General features: G+C 41.1%; 1 protein-coding gene across 1 annotated transcript in view; it reads left to right on the top strand.

Annotated features, from left to right (window-relative positions):
* OCA2 (OCA2 melanosomal transmembrane protein) overlaps positions 1-22532 on the top strand; it is a 184038-nt gene that overhangs the window by 63783 nt on the left and 97723 nt on the right. Inside the window, exons 6-10 of the mRNA XM_069972387.1 lie at positions 4472-4629; positions 13045-13127; positions 15808-15961; positions 17546-17617; positions 21818-21883. Coding sequence (XP_069828488.1) covers positions 4472-4629; positions 13045-13127; positions 15808-15961; positions 17546-17617; positions 21818-21883 — 533 coding nt within the window. The remainder of the gene's footprint in view (positions 1-4471; positions 4630-13044; positions 13128-15807; positions 15962-17545; positions 17618-21817; positions 21884-22532) is intronic.

Genomic DNA, 22532 nt, shown 5'->3' on the forward strand with positions numbered 1-22532 from the left:
GCATCAGACAGCTCCCCATGCGCCTGTGGCTGTGACTTCCGGCGCACGGGGATCTCTCTGATGCGCGCGCTGCCGGGGACAGGACGGGACATCCCCGGCAGCCGCACATCAGCCAGGGGACTAAGGCTGCATTCCCACGTTCCGTGATCCTGACGGATCACGGACGTGGAATGCATGTACTGGAGCCCCCCCGCCCCCGGGCAGTATCTGTAATGAGATGCTGTGAGCGGCAGAGACTGTATTCATAAGCGCCGCCCTGTAGTATCAGCACCGCGCGGCTGATTCATTACAGCGCGGCGCTTATAAATACAGTCTCTGCCGCTCACAGCATCTCATTACAGATACTGCCCGGGGGCGGGGGGGGCTCCAGTACATGGTACAGTCAGTGGCGGATTATAATGTGGGCGGCCGCCCGAACCGCCCATATTATAATCTGCCACTGAATGCCGCCCCCATGAAGATAGCTGGTGGCGCCGCCTGAGGCAGACGACTCAAGTCGCCTCATGATTGCGGCACCCCTGGGTCTACTGCGCTTTTAAGAAAGCAAAAACAAAAAACAAAAAAAAGATATGTTTAGGAAATGGACTGAATGTAGTATCTAGTTCAGTCCATTAGAGACAACAGGTCCTTTGCATGTACATTGGGTATGTGTAAGAATATCCATTTGCCGTTTTCCTGACGTATACCAACGGCTTAAAAAAAATGAATGGGATCTTACAAGCTCTGTAATTTTATAATCTGCTTTAGCTTGGAAAGTCTTTTCCTATGCACACCGTGGGAGCTTCTGGATGGATAGTTTAACCCCTTAAGGTCCAAGCCAATTTTCGTTTTTGCGCTTTTGCTTTTTCCATTTTATGTTTAAAAGTCCATAGCGCTTGCATTTTTTCACCTAGAGACTTATATGAGTGCTTATTTTTTGCGAAACCAATTGTACTTTGCAAATACAGGCATAATTTTTCCATAAAATATGTTGTGAAACCGGAAAAAAATCATTTGCGCTGTCAAATTGAAAAAAAAAACGAATTTGTTTTGATTTCGGGGAGTTTTGCATTTACGCCGTTCGCCCTATGGTAAAACTGACTTGTTATGCATGTTCCTCAAGTCGTTACGATTACTATGATATATAACATGTATAACTTATATTGTATCGGATGGCCTGTAAAAAATTCAAACCATTGTTAACAAATATATGTCACTTAAAATCGCTCCATTCCCAGGCTTATAGCGCTTTTATCCTTTGGTCTATGGGGCTGTGTGAGGTGTCAGTTTTTGCGCCATGATGCGTTCTTTCTACCGGTACCTTGATTGCGCATATACAACTTTTTGATCGCTTTTTATTACATTTTTTCTGGATTTGATGCGACCAAAAATGCGCAATTTTGCACTTTGGGATTTTTTTGCGCTTACGCCGTTTACCGTGCGAGATCAGGAATGTGATTAATTAATAGATTGGGTGATTACGCGTGCGGTGATACCAAATATGTTTGTTTATTTATTTATTTATTAATTTATATTTATAAAATGGGAAAAGGGGGGTGATTTGGACTTTTATTAGGGGAGGGGATTTTTTATTAATAAAAACACTTTTTTACTTTTTTTTTTTACATGGACTAGAAGCCCCCCTGGGGGGCTTGTATATACATAGCACTGATCTCTCATAGAGATCAATGCTGTGTATATACACAGCAAAGATCCATGAGATCGGTCATAGATTGCTATGGCCTGCTGCAGGCCATAGCAATCTACTGCCGAGCCGGGATCAGCGTCATTCCGACGCTGAGGCCCGGCACGGCCAGAAGAACGGATCTCCCCCCCGCGATCGCATTGCGGGGGGGAGATCCGTGCCACTAGACACCAGGGATGTTGTGCATAAAGCACTTCAATGCAGCTGTCAGGTTTGACAGCTTCATTGAAGTGCTTAATTAGCCGGCGCGGCAACGGGACCCGCGCCGGCTAACAGATACGTCATGGGTCGCTAAGGGGTTAAAGTTGAGCCTGAGACAGCTGAATCTGGGATTCTTGGGAGGCATGCTGCCTTTTGTGGAGCGCCTCAAAAAGTCACCGCTACACAATGAACGCAGACAAACTCGAATTGGAGCTGGGTGTTTAAAGGGAACCAATCAGCGTGATGATGCTGATATACAGTAGCTCCCAGATATAGCACACAGTGGTCCTAGTCTAGTTATGGCCCGGGCACCTTCCAGATAACTAGTTCCGGGCTCTCCCCCTGCCTCGCACACCAAAAGAAAAGTTGTTTTCCGACTAACTACAGTTACAGATTAGTGATGAGCGAATAGTGAAATATTCGAATACTCGATATTCGTACGAATATCTCCCTGATATTCGACTATTCGGTCGAATATTCAATCCCATTAAAGTCTATGTTAACAAGTATTTGATTATTGAAAAACATCTATTCGACCACTTGGAGGTTCACAATGACACCTCAGGGAAAGGGTATTTGAACGCTTATCAAATTTTTATTGAATATCCGGCGTACTATTTGATGATGATCTATACTGTCGAATACCTTACTATTTGATCGAATATCTATTCGATCGAACAGTATTCACTCATCACTATTACAGATAAACATACCACATGTACGGCAGGGAAGCTAAGTAGAAGCACTGTTTGCTGCATCTGGGTGCTATATCCGCACCACGTTTTATTTGATAAATTTGTTAAATGTAATATATGGCCGGAATCACACGCTGTAAAAACAGCGTCCGTTCTTTGACTCGCCCGTCTCACAGAAAGGCCACTGTCTGTGATGTCCACCCGGACACCATAGAACGCAATATAAAGTGCTGTCGGGAGTGGAATGGTGAACTGAATAGTGGCTCCACAAAATAGAAATGTGAATTTTCTGTGCGGTTGCCGTGTATACGGAGTGTTTACACTGCGGCAATTCTGTTGGAACTAATGTTTTACAATTCAATAAATTGTGGCCTGTGATGCAATCTGCAAATTGTGTGTTAACATAATTGTATTATGAAGTGGCTGATGCTGGTAGGTATAAGACACCAAGGCTGGGTTCACACCGTGTTTTCACAATCCATTTTTTTCATCCGTTTTTTTTTTTATTACAAAAATTTGATGCACTTGTGTGCATCCGTTATAATCCGTTTTTCCATTGACTTCCATTATAAAAAAAAAAGGATCAAAATGGATCTGTATCTTTTTAAAAGGACACAAAAATGAGGTTGACTATGTTTTTGTGTACGTTAAAAACGGAACCTTTTTGTTATAATGGAAGTCAATGTAAAAATGGATCAAAAGGATGCATCCGTTTTTTTTTTTTGGAAAAGGGATTGCAAAAACTTAGTGTGAACCCAGGGTAAGTTGTTCTTATTTTGTAAATCTGTGTATGTTCTGTCATTTTTCAAAACTCAAAATGTTCCATTTTATTTTATTTTTTTGCCATTTTTTCATACACAGCTTTTATAAGAAATATGCAAAAACGTTTGTCAAAAACACTAGAAAATAATGCCATAAATACAGGTTGTGGAGACCTAGGGAATAATAAAGTGAACTGACCTGCAATTAAAAGGAACATTGCCTCCAGATCCCACCTAAAGTCCAGTAATCAAGATACAGGTTAAAAGTCACTGGTTCTAAATCTGTAGTTTTCTACATTCCTCCATTGTAAACCTGAACATGAGCTGTGTACTGAATGCTGATGCATAGGACAGGACTTAGATCAAACTTGGCTTGTACTGGGGGACTGCAAGTGAGTAGAAAGATAACTTAGTTTTGTAATCTGCATTTTTTTAAAGTGATACTGTCCTCCCCCTTTTCATATTCTATGTGCGGTTCTCTACACTGCCCTCTCACCTACCTGTTGTCAAATAATTGCATTATATTGCTGGTGTGGCCATGGTTTCCTCAGCATGTGGCAGCCATAATGTAAGACTGCACCTTTATTAATGATTGGCAATGATGCAGGTGTTAGCTAAAGTGAAGAACTAGCAGACTATTCTGGAGGCCATTCTTTCTATTAGCTACTAACTACAGTACCTCCCCCTAATGCCTACCACATGCAAACATTGCTTTTATGATAAATACCTGGAAACATGAAGGAAGATGTCTTACACTATCTATCTAAAATGTCATTTCAATAGTCCGCTTACTGCTGGAACTACTGGTTGATTATATTTTTCTTTTACCCCATTCTTAAAACTTTCCTTTTTTTTTCTTACATTAGGATTTTATCCCAAACTCTCTAATCTTGTGCTTTTGATAAGTCAAGTATGCTCCTAATGTAATGTAGCTTATCTTTTAACATACTGTCCTCTAACCTTCAAAGCTCAAAGTACTGAATAAACAAGCTTCTAAGAAGACATAATGCACTTTCTTTCCTTTCTTCTCTCTACTACTTCCCTACTGAAGTATTTTATGCTACCCCAGTGGCTGTACATAAATGTATGTCTCATCTATAAATAATATGCCCTTAACAATTCCCAATAAGCTGCAAATCTTACCGACTTTCGAGGCGCTGCACTTCTAAAACTTGAAGTTGATGGCCCATTTGCTGGAAATTTGATTGATCAAAGTAATGATGAATATATTCTTATTCAAATTGTGCAGCTGAATGACCCCTTTTCCAGAAGACGTCGACCGACACAGGTTGGTAGTGGTATTTGGTTAATACATGCATGTCTGTGTGTATTTGTATGTAAAATCCATACACATTGGGATTGTGCTGTAAATTTCATATGCTTTAAATGATACATGGAGCTATACAAATGTTTTATTTTTTCCCCTTGTTTGATCACAAACAAATTTTAAATTCCTTTTTTTTTAAATTAAAGAATATACATGCACTTTTATACAAACAGTTTTGTGTCAATACATACTGTATACATAATGTACAATTTTCTTTACAAGTGAGTATCACATAATACACATTTTTATATTTCTTCCATCCACTCATACTGCTTTCTTCCATCCACTCATACTCGGTGTGGTTGCTGCCATGCAATTTCTAACTATCTGGAGTCTTTCAGTAAGCAGTGATCTAAACAATTATTTTCTTTTTACTTTTTTTCTGAAATAGGTTATTTGTGAATCGTCAGTCAGTATAGTGACCAATGGGGAGAAAGGAAGCGGAACCTAAACTATTTTTTTTTTCTTCCGCTATCTCACTTCAGTATTCCTTTATTACTACACATTCCCACAATATATGTATCCATCCTGACCCTTCCATTCCAGTTAGATTTTTCCCGATTCCCAGTTTTTTCAGGAAGCTAGGGATGTAGGGTTGTTCTTAGCTGATACTTGTCACATATTCTCTCCCACTGTCATTCTGACATGTCTCCCGTAATGTTATCCCAGTTAGCTTCTGTACAATTTTGATAAACTTTTCAGATGATCTACACAACTTAAAAATGTGCGGAGTAGTTATGTAAAATCTATTTTTATCATCCGTATTACAGTAGGTGCTCTCTAGTCTTTTTTTTTTTTTTTTTTTTCAAAACACTTTAGTGAAAGGCTGTTGCAGGGTTGTACATACATTACTCAAGTTATAACAAGCGATAACAATCCGGTACAATCCATGTTATAGAGCAACATTAAAAATACTAATACTGTGCCTCCATCACCTTTTCCCATTTTCCCGTGATGCATCCCTTAAATTACTGCAAATATCGGTCCATTTCAAGCCCGTCCAAACTTAGACTAGGCACTATAATAAAGTACTCACTAGCGATAGGCAGTAAATCCAATTGATACATAAGGGGATAATAAGTAAGGGCAAGCAAAACATATAAATTTGTAAAGTAGAAGCGAGGTATATACCAAACTTGTCAACCGGCAAAACTATCAGAAACTCTCACAGGATTCGTCTCACCATCACTCTCCATGAGGGCCTAAAAAAAAAAAACCAAAAGGATCTCCACAGAAATTTTTCAGAAATTACACCAAAAATCAGTAGTAACCCATTCCAAAAGGGAAACAGATGCCCCCGATGATGTAAAAACCGCCACCCTCCTCCTACTCGGAACCATACAGCATCCGCCCTTGCTATCATGACCGTACTCTAAGGTTCCGTAATGTGCCCCTCAGATCTTCCTTACAATACCAAGTGGTATACTTGAATGTCTCCATAATCTGAGTCCTCTCGGAGTCAGTAAGTGCTTTTTCCAAGAAGCATCTCCACTTCTTGAAAAAACCGGAGGTGGATTTCTCCTTGTGACGTTCAGTATCCCTTTTATCGAGAATCATAAGCTGTTTCAAGGTTGCTATTATTTCTTGCAAAGTTGGTATTTGTGGTTCCAACCAATGTCTAAGCAAGCATTTCTTCACTACCAATAGGGTTATATGCAACCCCTTAACAGCTATACATTTGGATGCATCATCCTCCGGGTCTAAAGGCATATAGTGAAATATAGTCGCCTTGGGATCGTCAGGCACCTCTATTCCCCATATGTCATGTATATAGATTCTCGCTTCCTCCCACAGAGGGCGTAGAGAGGGGCAAGCCCAGAGACCATGTAATAGGTCCGCTTTGTCCAGATCACACTTAGGACACTTACGCAAGTAGTGAGCGGGGGCTGCAGCATATGTGAGATCAAACGCATAGGTAGCTCTATGAATAATTTTATATTGCATCTCCCGCCACTGCTCATTTACTATCGCCAATTTCACCTTTTCAAAGCCCTCCCTTATTTTCCTGGACATGGAGTTATCATTTAGTATCCGTTCCCATTTACCAAAGGCAGTTGTGGCCACTGAGCTAAGCAGTTGACTAGTTAAGTCCCTGTAAAGCACTGATAGTGAGTGCATATCTTTGGGGGGACCCAGAAGGTTAGCAAAGTGGTCACATCTATCCACATCTACGTCTTTAACTTGTATGGAGGTATAAAAGGCTCGAAGCTGCGAATAGGCTAGAAAATGCTGTTCGGGCAGATTATATTTACTCATGAGGCTGAGCCAGGGAAGAAGCTTACCCGTTTGGGGGTCAACAACATCTCCTAACTTCGAAATCCCTTTTGATTCCCATTGTCGGAATTGGCAGTTAGAGCTGCCTTGGGGAAATTGCGGATTGGTCCAAAGCGGTAGGTAATCGGACACGTATATGGGCAACCTGTATAATTTGCGTAGCGTTTTCCACGCCATCAAAGTATCCCTCAATAACCAACTATTCTTTATTTGGGGGGGTAAGGAGGAGTATTTCGTATGCAGAAGCATGGTCAGGTCATACGGTCTCGCCAACTCTCTTTCCAGGGCAGTATTGGAGAAGAAAGAGGTGTCAAATATCCAATCCCTAATATGTCTTAGCAGAGCCGCTAAGTTATAATGACGGATATGTGGAAACTTGACACCTCCGTCCCATTTAGACATACATAATTTAGTATATGCTATACGTGGTCTCTTCCCGTTCCACAAGAAGCGTGTGAAAGATGACTGTAGCTTTAGGATGTCCACATGAGTTAACAACAGCGGGATTGTCTGAAGAGGATACAGAATGCGTGCAAAACTGATCATTTTTAGTAGGTGGGCTCTACCAAACAGGGACAATGTGAGGGACCTCCACCTCTCTAGTTCCTGCACTATTTTCTTTATCAGGGGCGGGTAATTTAAGTTATAAATTGCTGCAGGAGTCCTACCTACTTTAATTCCCAAATAGGTGATATGATCTCTGGCCACAGTGACCTGGTAATGCCCCGTGGGTGACCAGACATGTGGTGCCAAGAAGAGCAGCTCACACTTACTCACATTTATCCTGAGACCTGAGTATGTCCCATAATCTGAGATAATCCGAAGGACCTCATCTAAATGGACCTCAGGTGACTGCAGGAAGACTAGCATATCGTCTGCGAAGCATGTTATTTTCAGCTCCGCTCCACCCACTGCGATACCAGAGAATTCAGTTGTGCGGGATAGATAAAGCGCCAGAGGCTCAAGTGCTATGTTAAATAACAAGGGTGACAATGGGCACCCTTGCCGTGTCCCTTTTTGCAGTGGTATCTGTGCGGATAAAAATCCGGGAGTATGTACCCGTGCCAGGGGTGTGCTATATAAAGAATCCACCAGTGAGCGGAAATTCCCCGTGATTCCCATATGGGTCAGTACCAGGCCTAGCCACCCCCAGTCCACATTGTCAAAAGCCTTTTCGGCATCAATCTTCAATAAAGCTTCTTTATGACTCTGTGAGCTGTGGTGGCGGGTCCAGTCCTGAGCCAATAAGACTTGTCGTATGTTCGCAACCGCCGATCTCCCCTTGATAAACCCTACCTGATGAGGGCCAATGAGCTGCGGCATATAGTGTGCCAGCCTATTTGCCATGATCTTAGTGAGTATCTTAATATCTTGGTTCATGAGGGAGATCGGCCGATACGAACCGGGCAAAGTTGGGTCTTTGCCCGGTTTTAACAAGACTTTTATATATGCCACATTACTAGAGGGCATCACTGGGCCACCCTGTAGGATGCCATTAAATAGTTTTGTTAAGATGGGAGCGACGTCCTCATGTAGGGCTTTGTAGAACTCACTAGAGAAGCCGTCTGGGCCGGGCGCTTTACTGTTGGGCAATATTTTTATCGTACCTACAATTTCTTCCATGGAGATCGGCGAGTTTAGAAATTCTATATCCTCCTCAGACAATGTGGGCATTCGCAATTTATTTAGAAAACTTTTACCCAGGGACAAATCCACTGTCGTCTTTTCATATAAGGTTTTATAAAATTCCCCCAGAATCCTATTAATGTCATATGGTTTCTTGTGGAGAGAGCCACGCGCATCCCGCAGAGTAAGTATGTGCTGAGCCGGGTGCCGTCCTTTCGCTAATCGAGCCAGCAGCCTCCCTGCTTTATTTCCATATTTAAAAAATTCCGAGCTAAGTCTATCTCGCTGAAAGCTTTCTAGTCTGTCCAACCACAGGTCATACACCATTTTAGCCGCTTTCCAAGCCTCCCTAGAGTCCTCAGTGTCAGTTTGTAAAAATGTTGTATATGTTTCCCTAAGTTGTTTCGTGGCCATCATATGTTTGTTCCTGGCCTCTCTTTTACGCGCCGCAGTGAATGACATTATCTGTCCCCTGAGGACAGCTTTTGCTGTCTCCCAGAACAATGTAGGATTATCAGAATGTGCCTCATTATCCCGACTATATGACATCCACCAACCTTTGAGGTGTTGGACAAACTCCTCGTCCTTTGTCATAAATGACGGAAAGCGCCACAGTATATCTGTACCATGGGGAGTTTGCTCCTCTACCTGTATCAGAACCGGGGAATGGTCCGAAATGACCATGTCAGATATGGAGGCTGAACTAATTTTTCGTAATAATGATTCCGAGGACAGAAAATAATCCAGTCTGGACCATGATCGTCTGGAATGGGAGTAAAAGGTATACTCCCGTTCGGCTGGATTATAGTGTCTCCATATATCATATAGCTTGGTAGAATCTGCTAGCTTTGCTAATGGAGTAATTACAGAGGGTACAGGAGTGTGTCCAGACTGGGTTCGTTTTCTGTCCTCCGAGCCATGCATCACCTCGTTCATATCTCCCCCTAATAACACCAAATGTTCCGGGTCAGTGAGCAAGGAATGAGTCAGTTGTGTTCGAAACTGTTCATTCGGGGAGTTTGGGGCATATACATTGTGGATGCTCAGCTTCCCGGCCGCGGTATCTAAGACTACATGTAGATGCCGACCCTGATTATCTGCATCTGCCTTAAGTATAGTGTGCGACACCCGTGAATGTATAAACAGCAAGACGCCCGCTTTGCGGCCCACTGAAGGGGAGCCTAGTACTTTCCCTACCCATAACTTCTGCATACGAACATAATCCTCCTCAGCTAAATGGGTTTCCTGTAACAGTGCCAGATCAACATCTAGCCGTTTGAGGTGTCTAAGCACCATATATCTCTTCTGTGGAGACCTCAACCCCTTTACATTCCAGGTAGCTATTTTCATGTTAGGTAATGTCTCCACAGAGAAGATACGGCGCCAGCATACCTGCAATATAGATCATCCAGTAGGGCCCCTTGGAAAGTGGAGGTGATGTGAGACGAATCCTGTCATAACAGAACAAAAAGACAACAAGATTAAAGAACACATAACACAAAATGTACTCAAACAAAATCAAAAAAATAAAGAAACTGGCGACTGAGAAAAGATCAAGGACTTCGCTTCTTCCGCGCATTGTGGTCGAGCCATCGCCCCGCTCGCCTAAAGTCGTAACCATTGTCCAGCAGATTTTACCTCTAGTCCGCTGGATCTCTCAGTAAGAAGAATTTACAAAACCCCACCACTCACAGAGGTCTTCCAAAAGACCCGTGTTAAAAGTAGATTATAAGAAAAGAAAAGGGGGCAGAAAGATTTCTACGACAGAAACAGTAAACCAACACCCTTTTTTTTTTTTTTTTTTTTTTTTTTTTTCCCCTTTTCCTCCCCTTTTGTCCCCCCCCCCCCAATTCCAATGCAAGCAAACATTAAACCCCTTATGGCTAAAAGTAAGACAAACAAAACGCCAAACCATCTTATTAACAGGAACAATCAGGAATTAGGAAGTCCCAATTCAGTTATGGACATTACAGTCACATGGGTCCCAGCAAGTCCTGCTTCAGAAAAGGTCCAGTAGCATCATCGGATACGGGTCAGTCAGCAATGCTGTCAGAAGAAATAGGGGGTTCCAGTCTGCCCCTTTTTCGGCTCGCAGAAGGGGAAGCTTCTTGATTCCTCCAAGAATCCAGGTAATGGCTTGCCGCTTCAGGGGTATGAAATATTTCAAAAGTGTCATCCGGCCGGAACACTTTGAGCAGTGCAGGATATTGTAAGGCAAAACGGATCTGGTATTTAACCATGGCTGTACAAATGGGGGCAAAAGCCTTGCGCTTTTTTGCTACATCCGCCGAATAGTCTCCAAATAATAGGACTTTGTGCCCTTGTAAAAGCAGAGGGGTATTGGACTTTTTATATGCCTGCAAAATATTTGCTTTGTCCGCGAAATTCAGAAACTTAGCAATAACTTGTCTTGGCTTGGTCATATCCCCCCTCTTAGTCTGCTGATTTTGGGGCGGTGGTCCAATGCGGTGCGCTCTTTCTACAGTCACTGCAGATGTTATGCCAAGCGCTTGTGGAAGGTCAACAGCACATAGTTGTATTAGCTGGCGTGGCATTATGGACTCCGGCAGACCCACTAAGCGCAAATTGCTCCGGCGAGACCTGTTTTCAAGATCTTCTATTTTATCTCTCATAAAATCATGAGCTCGCATGAGCTGTCTGACCTTGTTCTGAGTATTAAATAGTTCATCTTCCAGGATGGTATAGCGTTTGTCCAAATCTGAGATCTGGGCCGAGTGCGTAGTCACCTCCTGTTGCAGGCTCGTGAGGGTGGCAGCTACGGTGGCCTCCAGAGAGGCTTTTATGTCCGGGCCCAGTATTTTCGCCACTTCCGCAGCTAATTCTTTACAGGAGAACCCCGATATTGCCTGTGCGGGTTGTATCGTCTCTCCCAGCAGGGTGTCAGGGGGGGAAAACGCCATTGAGCTGGTACCTGTAAGGGGTGTTTGGCTGCGCGGTGTGTCGGGCGCCATCTTGTCCATCTGCCTCCTAGTCTCCCTCTGTGGCTGCGGCGTCTGGACCTGTGCCGGCGGCTCCCCGCCGCGTTGTACAAATTTATCCATGTGTACCCGGTATGGGAGTACGGTGGGCGAGTCAGAGACCCTCGGCAGAGTGGTTCGCGGCTAGGGGGCTCAGATTCCCGAGATCACGATGCGGAGCTCCCTCACTTGCAGCCGACCATGCGCGCGCCGGAACCGGAAGTCCCCTTGCTCTCTAGTCTTCTGTACTGTAACTAGTATTTTTCCTCTACTTTAAATTCTAGTTTTATTCTGCTCCAAGGTTTAGGGCCCTTTCCATAAAAACATCCCTCCCCTTCTTTATGCCTGCCTGTTTTGCAAGAAGAGCTCACAGTATTTTAAAATTGTAACTTAGTTTAAGAGCATTGCTTTGGTTTAGGAGCTCCCTGTACTGGGTGGGAGGGTGAGCAGGGGAGGGGCATGGTCTGCACAGCAGGGTCTACAGCTCTGTACTCTGACCCAGGAAGTCTCACTCACCTTCCAAATCATAGCAGATCCACTTCCTTCCTGTTTCATGCTCCCTGCAGTCTCTGTCAACCCTTGTGTTTCCCATGCTCTCTATTTCTGCTATAATGTGCCTGCAATCATACTCGGCTATACACACTGCTGCTATAATGTGTGTGCACTCACACTCAGCTATACACACTGCTGCCATACTGTACAGTAACTAATAATATAACATATTCAGCTGTTTCTTGTTGGTTTCATCTGTTCTACATGTTATTCAGAATAAAAAATTATGGTTTTTGGGGTGTGGAACCAATTGTCTGCATTTCATGGATTTCTTATGGAAAAATTTACTTTGGCTTAAGAGTGTATTTGGATTACAAGCTCGGCCCCAGAACGAATTATGCTCATAATCCAAAGCATCACTGTATATACATATCTATATATTGCCTTCATTTTATATTTTCTATTATTTTCTCATTATGCCGCAGCGGTGTAACATCTAACAAGTTTTCTATCTCTAATAATTCCCTTAGCGTTTTCCAGCATAGGTCAAGATCTATATTGTATGAATTTTAGAAAGTGTTACCCATCGTATGCTATATAACAAAGGGTATTCTCTTTTATAATATGCTGCTGTCAACATATGGTGGCACATGGAGGGCCTAAGGCTCTTCAGTATATGACTTCATGTGCAGTCACACAGGAGTCTTTCAGTTTTGTTCATGCACAATGGTAAGTGTAACGTCCTATTGCTCTTATGGTTTGTTAGAATAAGTTGCCATAATATATTTTGAAACAGTTTCTTATACGAAGTGCAAAGTATTGTTGAACTCAACAACTTTGCCTTAAGTGAGTACTGGGATGATATATTTGATGTTGCATTATTCTATAAAGGTCACAGAATCCAAGGTTATAATGTACACTGTGTAAAAGAATGGATGTGACTGAGTAATATTAAAAGACCAATTCAGATTTTGCCTTGTACAGTAAATGATTCAGTATTTCGCAGGTGATACACAATTGGACCCTGGCTCTGAATTCGAGACAGACGGAACATATTGTAAAAGAAAGTACATTTGAAATATTAAACAGGTTGGTTTCATGATTTTTACTGCTACAAGATGTTAATTTTAGGTAGATTGTTGGGGGGGGGGGGGGGGGGGGGGGGGGGGGTGGTAACATAATAACTTTCTTAGAAATTGTGCTTCTGGTCTATAATTCTCTTTTTGAGAGCTCTATTTTGTAGGACGCCATGCAGCATTTTCCTTGTGTATGTGTGCTTGACGTATCTGCATGAAAAGCTGTAAACTGTTTTACTGAATCAATGCCACAAGCACTTATATGTTCCCTTTGAGATAACTAGGTGATCTATGAGTCATCTGCAGTCAGAGCTTTCAGCAAGTTACAATAATGAACATCCGGTACCAATACAGATTTTCCAGCTTGCTGTAAAGGAATAGCAGTTTTATTTCTTGTTTAGTCTTAATCTGATGCATTTTAGAAGTCTGCATTGCAGCAAGGAAAGTGTATCTGTAATGTGTGCAGCGGATGTACCCTGGCCCTGGTCCCTAGAAAAGCCCAAACAATCTTTGTCCAATGTGACCATTGTGATACAACGTCCTGGTCCAGATTTTACATTGGAGTTACACCTCTGCTGCTACATACCTTCTCTTCATGATTATATTAAACAAAACTTATTTATATTACACAAGTAACATCAGGTGTTGTGAATTTCTGTTAAAGGTTGTGTTCACACTTTAAGATCATAAATGGAAAGCATGCGTAAAGAAAAGACAGAGACTTCTAAAAATCAGTCCCTGGCTTTGTATTCAATAATTAAAAATGCAAACCTTAATGTGTGAACTAATAGCTGGATACTATTGTTACTTAGGGCCCAATTACAAGCTAGTAGGTCAGGGCTTGTGTACAGAGTCTATACCAAGGCTTGACTATTGCCCTTTGAAGGGATGCTGGATCATTCATGTGGCCATCTGTAGCACATGCCCAGTTACATAGGGATAATTTTTAAGCAGGGCCTGTTCATCTAATAAATAATGTGTGATAGGGCCTTAACTCTGTGACTGCACAGTTACTTATCTCGGTTTGTAGCTCAGGAGCTTACAGTAAATGTAGCTGGCTCACAGACCTCCCTCGTGACCACCTCGCTGTAGATATTATGTACTCTCTATGTTGTGAAATTTTTATGTAGGTGTCTTGACCTTCTCATTTATTATATATACACAGTGGTCAACAATCTATGCAGGTACATCTTTTTTTTGGTTCACACGTACCATTTCCACAGCGGATTTCATGCTCCGAGTTCGCATTGAAATCCACTGCGGATACCTTCCCTTTCACTTCCATAGTCAAGATTCCATTGTCATCCCGCTGTAAAAATGTAAATGCCGTCCAGGATTGATTTGGTGTACCTGCAGGGCGCTGATACCATAGATTATAAATTGATAGCATAGATCATGAAATGCATTGCTCTATGTAGGCAATTAAATGATTACTTATAAAGATGAGCTTATTTGAATACCAGGGGCTGAGGAAGTCAGATGCAGCCCTAGTGAATCCAGTATCCATGTTTTCCTGGGCTCCCTAGGGCTTTATCCAATGTACTCGAGCATGCTTGAATTGCACTTCTCTCTAATCACTTATAATAATCCCTTAAAGAGGATGTACCACCAGGTACATCCTCTTTAATCTGAACCCACGGTTCGAACGGCTCCGTCACGGGGAAGCCGATGCCGCGGTCCGTTTTTCAGGCCCGTGCACGGCGCCGTTCTATGCACCGGAACCGGCCAGTGCTCAAGCACTGGAGGTAGGCCGGTCCGCCCCAGTGGGAGGGAATTCCCTCCCCTGTATGACGCGGCTCCAGCGGCTTCTGAGCCAATTACTGACTGAGACAGGACAGAGGCAGCCAGTGAGTGGCTTACCGGGCTTTCACTCTCCCAGATAAGTGACTTCTCAGCCAATCACTGGTGACGGTGCTGTCCTGTCTCAGTCAGCCACTGATTTGCTGAGCGGACTGTGACTCCGGAAAAGAGACTTACAGGCCACTCAGCCAATCAGTGACTGACTGAAACAGTACAGTGTAGCATCCGGTAATTGTCTTGAGAGTGACAGTTCGCTTAGCCGATCACTGGCTGCCGCTGTCGTGTCTTAAACAATTATTGGCTAAGCTGACTGGAGGCTGCTCAGAAGAGGAAATGTATTTATTTTTTTCTTCTTTTCAATGATGGGAGATGAGAGAGTGGGCAAGTTTATTTATGTTGATCATCTTCATAAAAAAATTAAATAACAGCCATATACACTTTTACAACCAATTTTCAATTTTCTGTGTTAGAAAAATAAAACCAATTTTAAAAATAGTTGACTTTATAGCTAAGGATATTGCTTTTTGTTTACAGTTCCTTTTCAGACATACGTATGTGTCTCCATGGTTAAAGACTAAAAACAATTTGTCTGATCCTGCAGTCTTGTTGTCTATTGTCCCCTGCTTCTTGCTTACTCACAATTTGTGTTTTGTAACCATGGAGAAACGGGGCTTTGCAAAGAGGCTGTAGCTACACAAAGATATCCTTTAAGATTCTTCCTTGCTTTTATGTGAGCAAATGTCTTGTGAAATCAATGTCGGTATAACAGGATGCAGTCTAAGAATAAAATGTTCTTACTATCTTTCTACTAATTGCATTCAATTATTTTACTATTTAAATACTGCCAAAACTAATAAAATGTGACTGAATAATCTTGTAAATTTTATTTCCAGTGAAACTATTTCAATAAACATTCAAGCGTTTCTTCAGGAGACTCCTCTTGTTCCGGTGTCTGTGACTCATCAATATCTTAGTGCCAGCATTGAGACGCAAGTAACAATTGCAGCTATTATCTTAGCAGGTGTTTATGTGCTAATCATATTCGAGGTAAGACCTTTCAACAGTCCAGTTAAGTTTTTTATAACAATTGGGCAATGCTAACTTTTTTTTGTATTTCTATTTTGAAGCACCCCATTAAATTGCACTTAAAAGGAACCAATCAGCAAAATTGTGCTACTTAGGTTTCCACAAATGCTTAGTAGATGTGACAAGGAGCTTCCCTACCATGTCCTGGGTTGCTCCTTTGGTACCTTCTTATGCTCGCAAAATGACACGTGCAAGTCAGGGAGAAATCCGGGAACTAGTCATCTGGGCTGGGACTAGTCACGGCTCTCTGACATGTCAGCGCACTCTGCGGGCTGATTGATCGGCAAAAAGGCCCCTAAGAGGCCTATAACCAGCTTCCTTGCCTGTCAGTCACCCCGCAGAAGGTATCGAAGGAGCAACCCAGGACATAGTAGGGAGGCTACTTACCACATCTATTAAGTGCTCTTGGGAACCTAATTAGCACAATTGTGCTGATTGGTTCCCATTTAAAGAGAATCTGTCGCCAAGTTTATGATGAAAGTACCATAAACTAGTGACAGACTTTGTTTTGTACAGCTGTTCTACTGATATGCAGGAGAACAGGCACCATGGAGAGCTGCTCCCTTTGCCCACTCGTTACTATAGGACAGTTGCCAGTCTATACTTAGTATAGCCGGACAGCAGCCAAATTAGAGGCTGATGTACGGACCAAACTGTATTCATGAATATTGAGGACTGCTAAGTGCATGCACACAATAGCAAGAATGTTTGCACAGATCAATGTAAGGGTCTGTCAGCAGTTTATGAAGGCTTCAGATAGGAATGCATAAACCTAGTGATAGTCTCTTTAACTTTTTAGTATGGTAGTAGAATAAATATAACCCATCATTCTATAAGGCATGTTATTACTCGATGTGAAGGTCTGGACTAGGGATGGTCCAAAACTGCCGAAGTTCGGGTTCGTATAAACCCGAACGCTCGGCATCAGATTCCCACTCTCTGCCCGCTCCGTGCAGCGGGTTGATACAGCAGGAGGACCGCCTGGAAAACTGGGATACAGCCTACGGCTATGGCTGTATCCCAGTTTTCCAGGCGGTCCTCTCGCTGTATCCACCCTCTCCACGGAGCGGGCAGACAGCGGGAATCATTCCCGAGAGTTCGGGTTCGTACGAACCCGAACCGAACTCTGTTCGGACCATCCCTAGTCTGGACATTCTACTTTTTTGTCACCTGCAATATTTTTGAAAACCCCAACCACTGTAATTGCCAGCCACTGCAATGCATATTAATACAATAGTAGGCTAATTTCAAAATATCATGATACTATTTAAATATGTATTATGATTTACAAGAATCATATCAACAGTATGCTTTCTTTCACTCAGGGAAACAGTTTTGTGTTCTAAGCTTCTATTTAAAACTGGTTAAGGGAGGGTAGCTTGTTTGTTTAGCCCCCCCCCCAAAAATAAAACACACACTACTTACCCCCCCATTTTACTTTTTATGTCTTCCGAAAGTAAACTTCTTCAATCTAATAAGTTTTTTTTTTACCTTACTATCAAAGTGTGTTTGTTTAGATTTTTTGTTTTGCTTTTTTTTTTGTAGATTGTCCACCGAACTCTAGCAGCTATGATTGGGTCCTTGGCAGCAGTTGCGGCTTTGGCAGCAGTTGGTGATGTAAGTCAACCCACATATATATCCTACCTATTGATTCTCATATGTCAGATGTTTTGAGTAGTGGTGGACCCAAAGTGTTGACTCTCATGCCCAATAAAAAAAGGGAAACAAATTGCTCAATTAATGGGTATAGAAGTAGGACCATAGACCTTCCCCCAGTTTACTCTATGGGTGTCTTCACACAGAGAGATTTACTTGACAGATTATTGAGCCAAAGCCAGGAACAGACTATAAACCGAGAGCAGGTCATAAAGGAAAGGCTGAGATTTCTCCTCTTTTCAAAACCACTCCTGGCTTTGGCCTTTAAAATCTGTCAGATAAATCTCTGTGTAAAGTTACCTTAAGAATCAGTGGGGCTGATCTAATTAAGGTAACTCCCATCAATTTAATTGGAGAGTCAACTCAGCACTTTTAAATGCAAAAGATTTTATTTTATGGCATTGTGACATGTCTGAAGTCATATATAAAGCCATTAGATTATGGAGATGTTTTTATTAATACCATATTCAGCTCGATTAGAAGCATGCAATTGAAAAGTTTTCTTTTTTGCCGAATGGGTATTACAACTATAACATCTACAAGTGCCCTGGGTGCCAGTCTAACACTGAAAAAGCCTGTATCTGCCTGCCACTGACAACCTGCAGATGCTATTTAGTTCTGGTCTGTAAGTATTTCCTCTTTTCCATTCTGCTACACAGACAATCAGTAGCTGAGAGGAGATGTGGAAGCATTTACTGCTTGTTGGGAGGGAGTAGGTAAAGCATTGATTGCAGAAACTGGCACAGTCAAAACAGCACCTGTGGTAGTATCAATGGCGGTTTAGTACACAGTTTTAATGTTGGACCATTATCCCAAGCCCTTGAAAATTATAGTTATCTGAATACCCTTTTAAATGCTAAGCACCAAAAACTGAACATGTGTACACATTAAATTAATATACTTGGAATTTAAATATCCCTTGAAAGCCACATTCATTTTAATGCTACCTTAACTACATTTATATAGCATGACACTTTTTATCCATCAGTCTGTAGGCCTTTTTACATCGAAGCGATAAAAGCAACAGATGTTCTGTACTTGACAGCAATTATTAGTGTTAAAATGTTGTTTTTTTTTTTTTTAACTAATAATGAGAATACCAAAAACAAAACGTTACCACCATATTACTTAAAATGAGTACTCTCGTTATATCTTTCAAAATGTAAATCAACAGGGGATGTGAAATAAAACATGATAGCAATTTCCATTATTATTTTTTTTAGTTATGCTTTAAAACAGAGCTATACTTACCTGCATCCATCCCTTAAATGACTGCCTTCTCTGTGAGTGTGCAGATCACCGAGACTACTTGTTTTTAGTCTCTTTTTTTTTCCCCCACCAGCACAAGACAAAAAAGCTGTTTTCAGGAGACTAGACCTAGGTTTCATGAAGTATAGCTTTGTTTTTGTATCTATAGGTATATTTCTATGATATGCCATCATACCATGGGACCCTACCTCAGTTCCAATACTATTTATACGCCTATTTTTTAGGCTCAAAAATTGCTACATTTTTAAACTGGCTATTTTTACTTTAAAAAACTGTCATATTTATGGGAATTTTTTTAATGCTTCAAACAAATAAAATTTATTTTAATAAATGGAACATGTATTTCCTAATCAAATAGAATTAAAATATGGAATAAAGTAAGGAATCCTCATAAAAAATTCCAGATATGTAGTTGCCACTCTTTAGACCTCTGTAACATAATTATTAAGGTTGAAAGAAGACAGGAGTCCATCAGGTTTAACCTAGAGAAACCCTGTGTTGATCCAGAGGAAGGCAAAACCCCCTATGAGGCAGATGACAATTGCCCCATCACAGGGAGAAAATTCCTTGCTGACTCCTATGGCAATCAGAATAAATCCTTGTAAATCACCAGAAATCTAATGCCCATAACTTCTAATATATATATATATATTTTTTTTAAAAACTAACTAGTACCAAGCTTAATAACCCGCCTTGGTACCAACACCCACCCATTCCCTTAATGACCTTGGTCGCCCTCCTCTGCGCCTGCTCCAGTTCAGATGTGTCCTTTAGCCCCTGTGATGATCTGAATTCATAAAGGCGTTTTTTCCATCTCAACTAGTTAAACTTTGTATTTTGGAAAAATCTTGTTTTTCCCCTCACATTGTTGACCGCTCGTTTTCAAGTTTACCAACTATCACTCTGCTGCAAAAGCAGTCATTTGTACACACTCACATTAGCCAGACCACTGCTTTTATAGTGGTGGTCGGTAACCTAGATAACAAGCTGTCAACAATGAGGGAAAGAGCAGATATATCGGGAGAAGGAGGCCACTTTGCTAAATGAAAGTTCTTGCAAGAATACAGTATCTAACTTGACAAGCCCTATAAGTTTACCTATGTTTGAGATGGGAATTCCCCTTTAAGTCAGGGACTTCATTAATGATAATTAGAGATGAGCGAACCGGGTTCGGGTTTGAGTCCACCCGAATCAGAACAATCGGTATTTGATTAGCGAGGGCTGCTGAACTTGGATAAAGCTCTTGACTATATCCATGTTTTCCACATAGCCTTAAGGCCCTATTCCACCAACAGATCTGACGACAGATTATCTGCCAAAGATTTGAAGCCAAACCCAGGAACAGACTATAATCAGAGATCAGGTCATAAAGGAAAGACTGGATTTCTCCTCTTTTCAAATCCACTCCTGGGTTTGGCTTTAAATCTTTGGCAGATAATCTGTCGTCAGATCTGTTGGTGGAATAGGGTCTTTAGGGCTTTATCCAACTTCAGCAGCCACCGCTAATCAAATGCCGAAAGTCCGGGTTCGGATGGACTCGAGCATGCTCGGGGTTCGCTCATCTCTAATGATAATCAATATTTTACTTTCTTGGAAAGTGGTTAACCATTGAGCTTGGCAGAATGGAGATTTTTATATTTTCCAGCCATGTCATTTGACTTCATATGCCTGTCAATGCTTTAACACTTTTTGTGTGTTAAGATGAATTACCTTCCTGACAAATGACTTCATCATCACCACTGGACATTTTCCAATTCATTCTATTGATGAAAAATTTCTTTATACACTTGTGCCTTGACAGTTGAGGGAATATCTGCCATCTCCACTGATCCTTCAACTGACATGTAATCCCATATCATAAATTAGTTGGGACATATCATCATCTTCATATCTGTAACCAGATAAAAGTTCCAGGGTCCTCTCCTTGGCCTATGCAGATTCACGATCTGTGCATATGACTATTCCGAACATCACTTTCCTCAAATCAGTCACACACCATGATAATTCCTCTTTAGCTTTAAACTTAATTTAATTTCGGGGGGTGTTTCACACACAGCTTTTTGCAACAGTTTTACATTCAGCTTTAAAAGTGATACTGTCACCCCTACTCAAAACTGACAGCGGTATTTAAACATCAGCAGCACACATTTTTGGTAATATAGGAGTCAGATTGTCTCCAATCCATTTTCACAGCACCCCTTTCTGAAGGCTTCTGTGAGAGATCATCTTCTATAACCTGCAAAAATATGAAAAACCTCCCTAAAAATTCATACCATGCCTCCTTTTAATTTGAATTTACATTTTTCTTATGAAAAAAAATTGAAACCATATTTGGTATTGCCATGTGCAAAATTGTCTGAACTGTTAAAATATGTGATAAACTGTGAGTTTAACAACATTAAGGAAACATTTGTAATAGTACTATTAGTACCACATAAAAATACATCTCATATGGCTCTTTATATGAAAAAAATCTAGAAGTATTTTGACTTTATGGTAAGAAGAAAAAAAAATAGCAAAAATTAATATTGGTTGAGGTCAAATAACGTATGAGTAATAGTACAGATTACGTATTGTACATATATTGTATAGCATTTATGGAAACTGCAGTTTATATATCTGTATTACATGGTGACAGCATGCAATAAAACAGGGCACTTTAAAATTGCTAAATAATGAGAAGCACTAGAGTGAGAAATACACAAAAGATGAAATTAGGCTATAAATGGCCATGAACAGCATAGGAAATGATGATCATATAAATGTTAATTTCCATTCATTAAGCATATTTGAATAGTTGATTATTAAATGGAGTGTATATTTTGTGCAGCTAATCATTATATGGGTAATTAACAGTTTTATTTAATACATTGTTCTGTCTTCTAATTGTAGAGACCAAGCTTGGTGAAGGTAGTGGAGTGGATTGATTATGAAACACTCGCACTTCTGTTTGGAATGGTAATTATTAATCTGTGACTTTTAACAAGTAGATGTTAGCAGCTTGTTTTCAATAATTAGAATTATTCCTGCATCCTGCAAACTCTCTGCATTGTCTGGTCGCAATAAAGATGTGTGGATTGTAAAAGTATACCTGTTAGCAGGTCCACTGACCCAATGGTCGGTGAATTCTGCTCTGCACCAGGAACTTTGGGTATAGATGGCTACGAACACGCCAAGACCGTAATGTGTGTGACCCCAAATGGATCAGAATAGGCGTTGCACACATTACGGTCTTGGTGTCATCGTAACCATGAATACCTGATTTTCTGGGTGCAGAGTGGAATTCACCACCAATCGGTACACTTAAAGGTAATAAAAAATAACAAAGCAAATGTATGATGTTCTCCAGAGAACCCCAATGTTATGTTCCCATAGCAGAATTGTTTGGGGAACCAATTATATTTTTTGTTATTATTTTTATTTCAGGCAAGAATTCTGATGCATTTATATGATACTGTTAGGTAAATTTAACAGATGACTATATTTGACGTATTTCATTTACAAAAAAACAAAAATAATCACAAGTAACAAGTCAAGTACAATGGCTGACAAGTTTTATGATGTTCCTAATCCTTAGTCAGAGACTAAGTCATAAAACAATGTATTC

The sequence above is a fragment of the Dendropsophus ebraccatus genome, chromosome 5 (assembly GCF_027789765.1).
Source record: "Dendropsophus ebraccatus isolate aDenEbr1 chromosome 5, aDenEbr1.pat, whole genome shotgun sequence".
Lineage (NCBI taxonomy): Eukaryota > Metazoa > Chordata > Amphibia > Anura > Hylidae > Dendropsophus > Dendropsophus ebraccatus.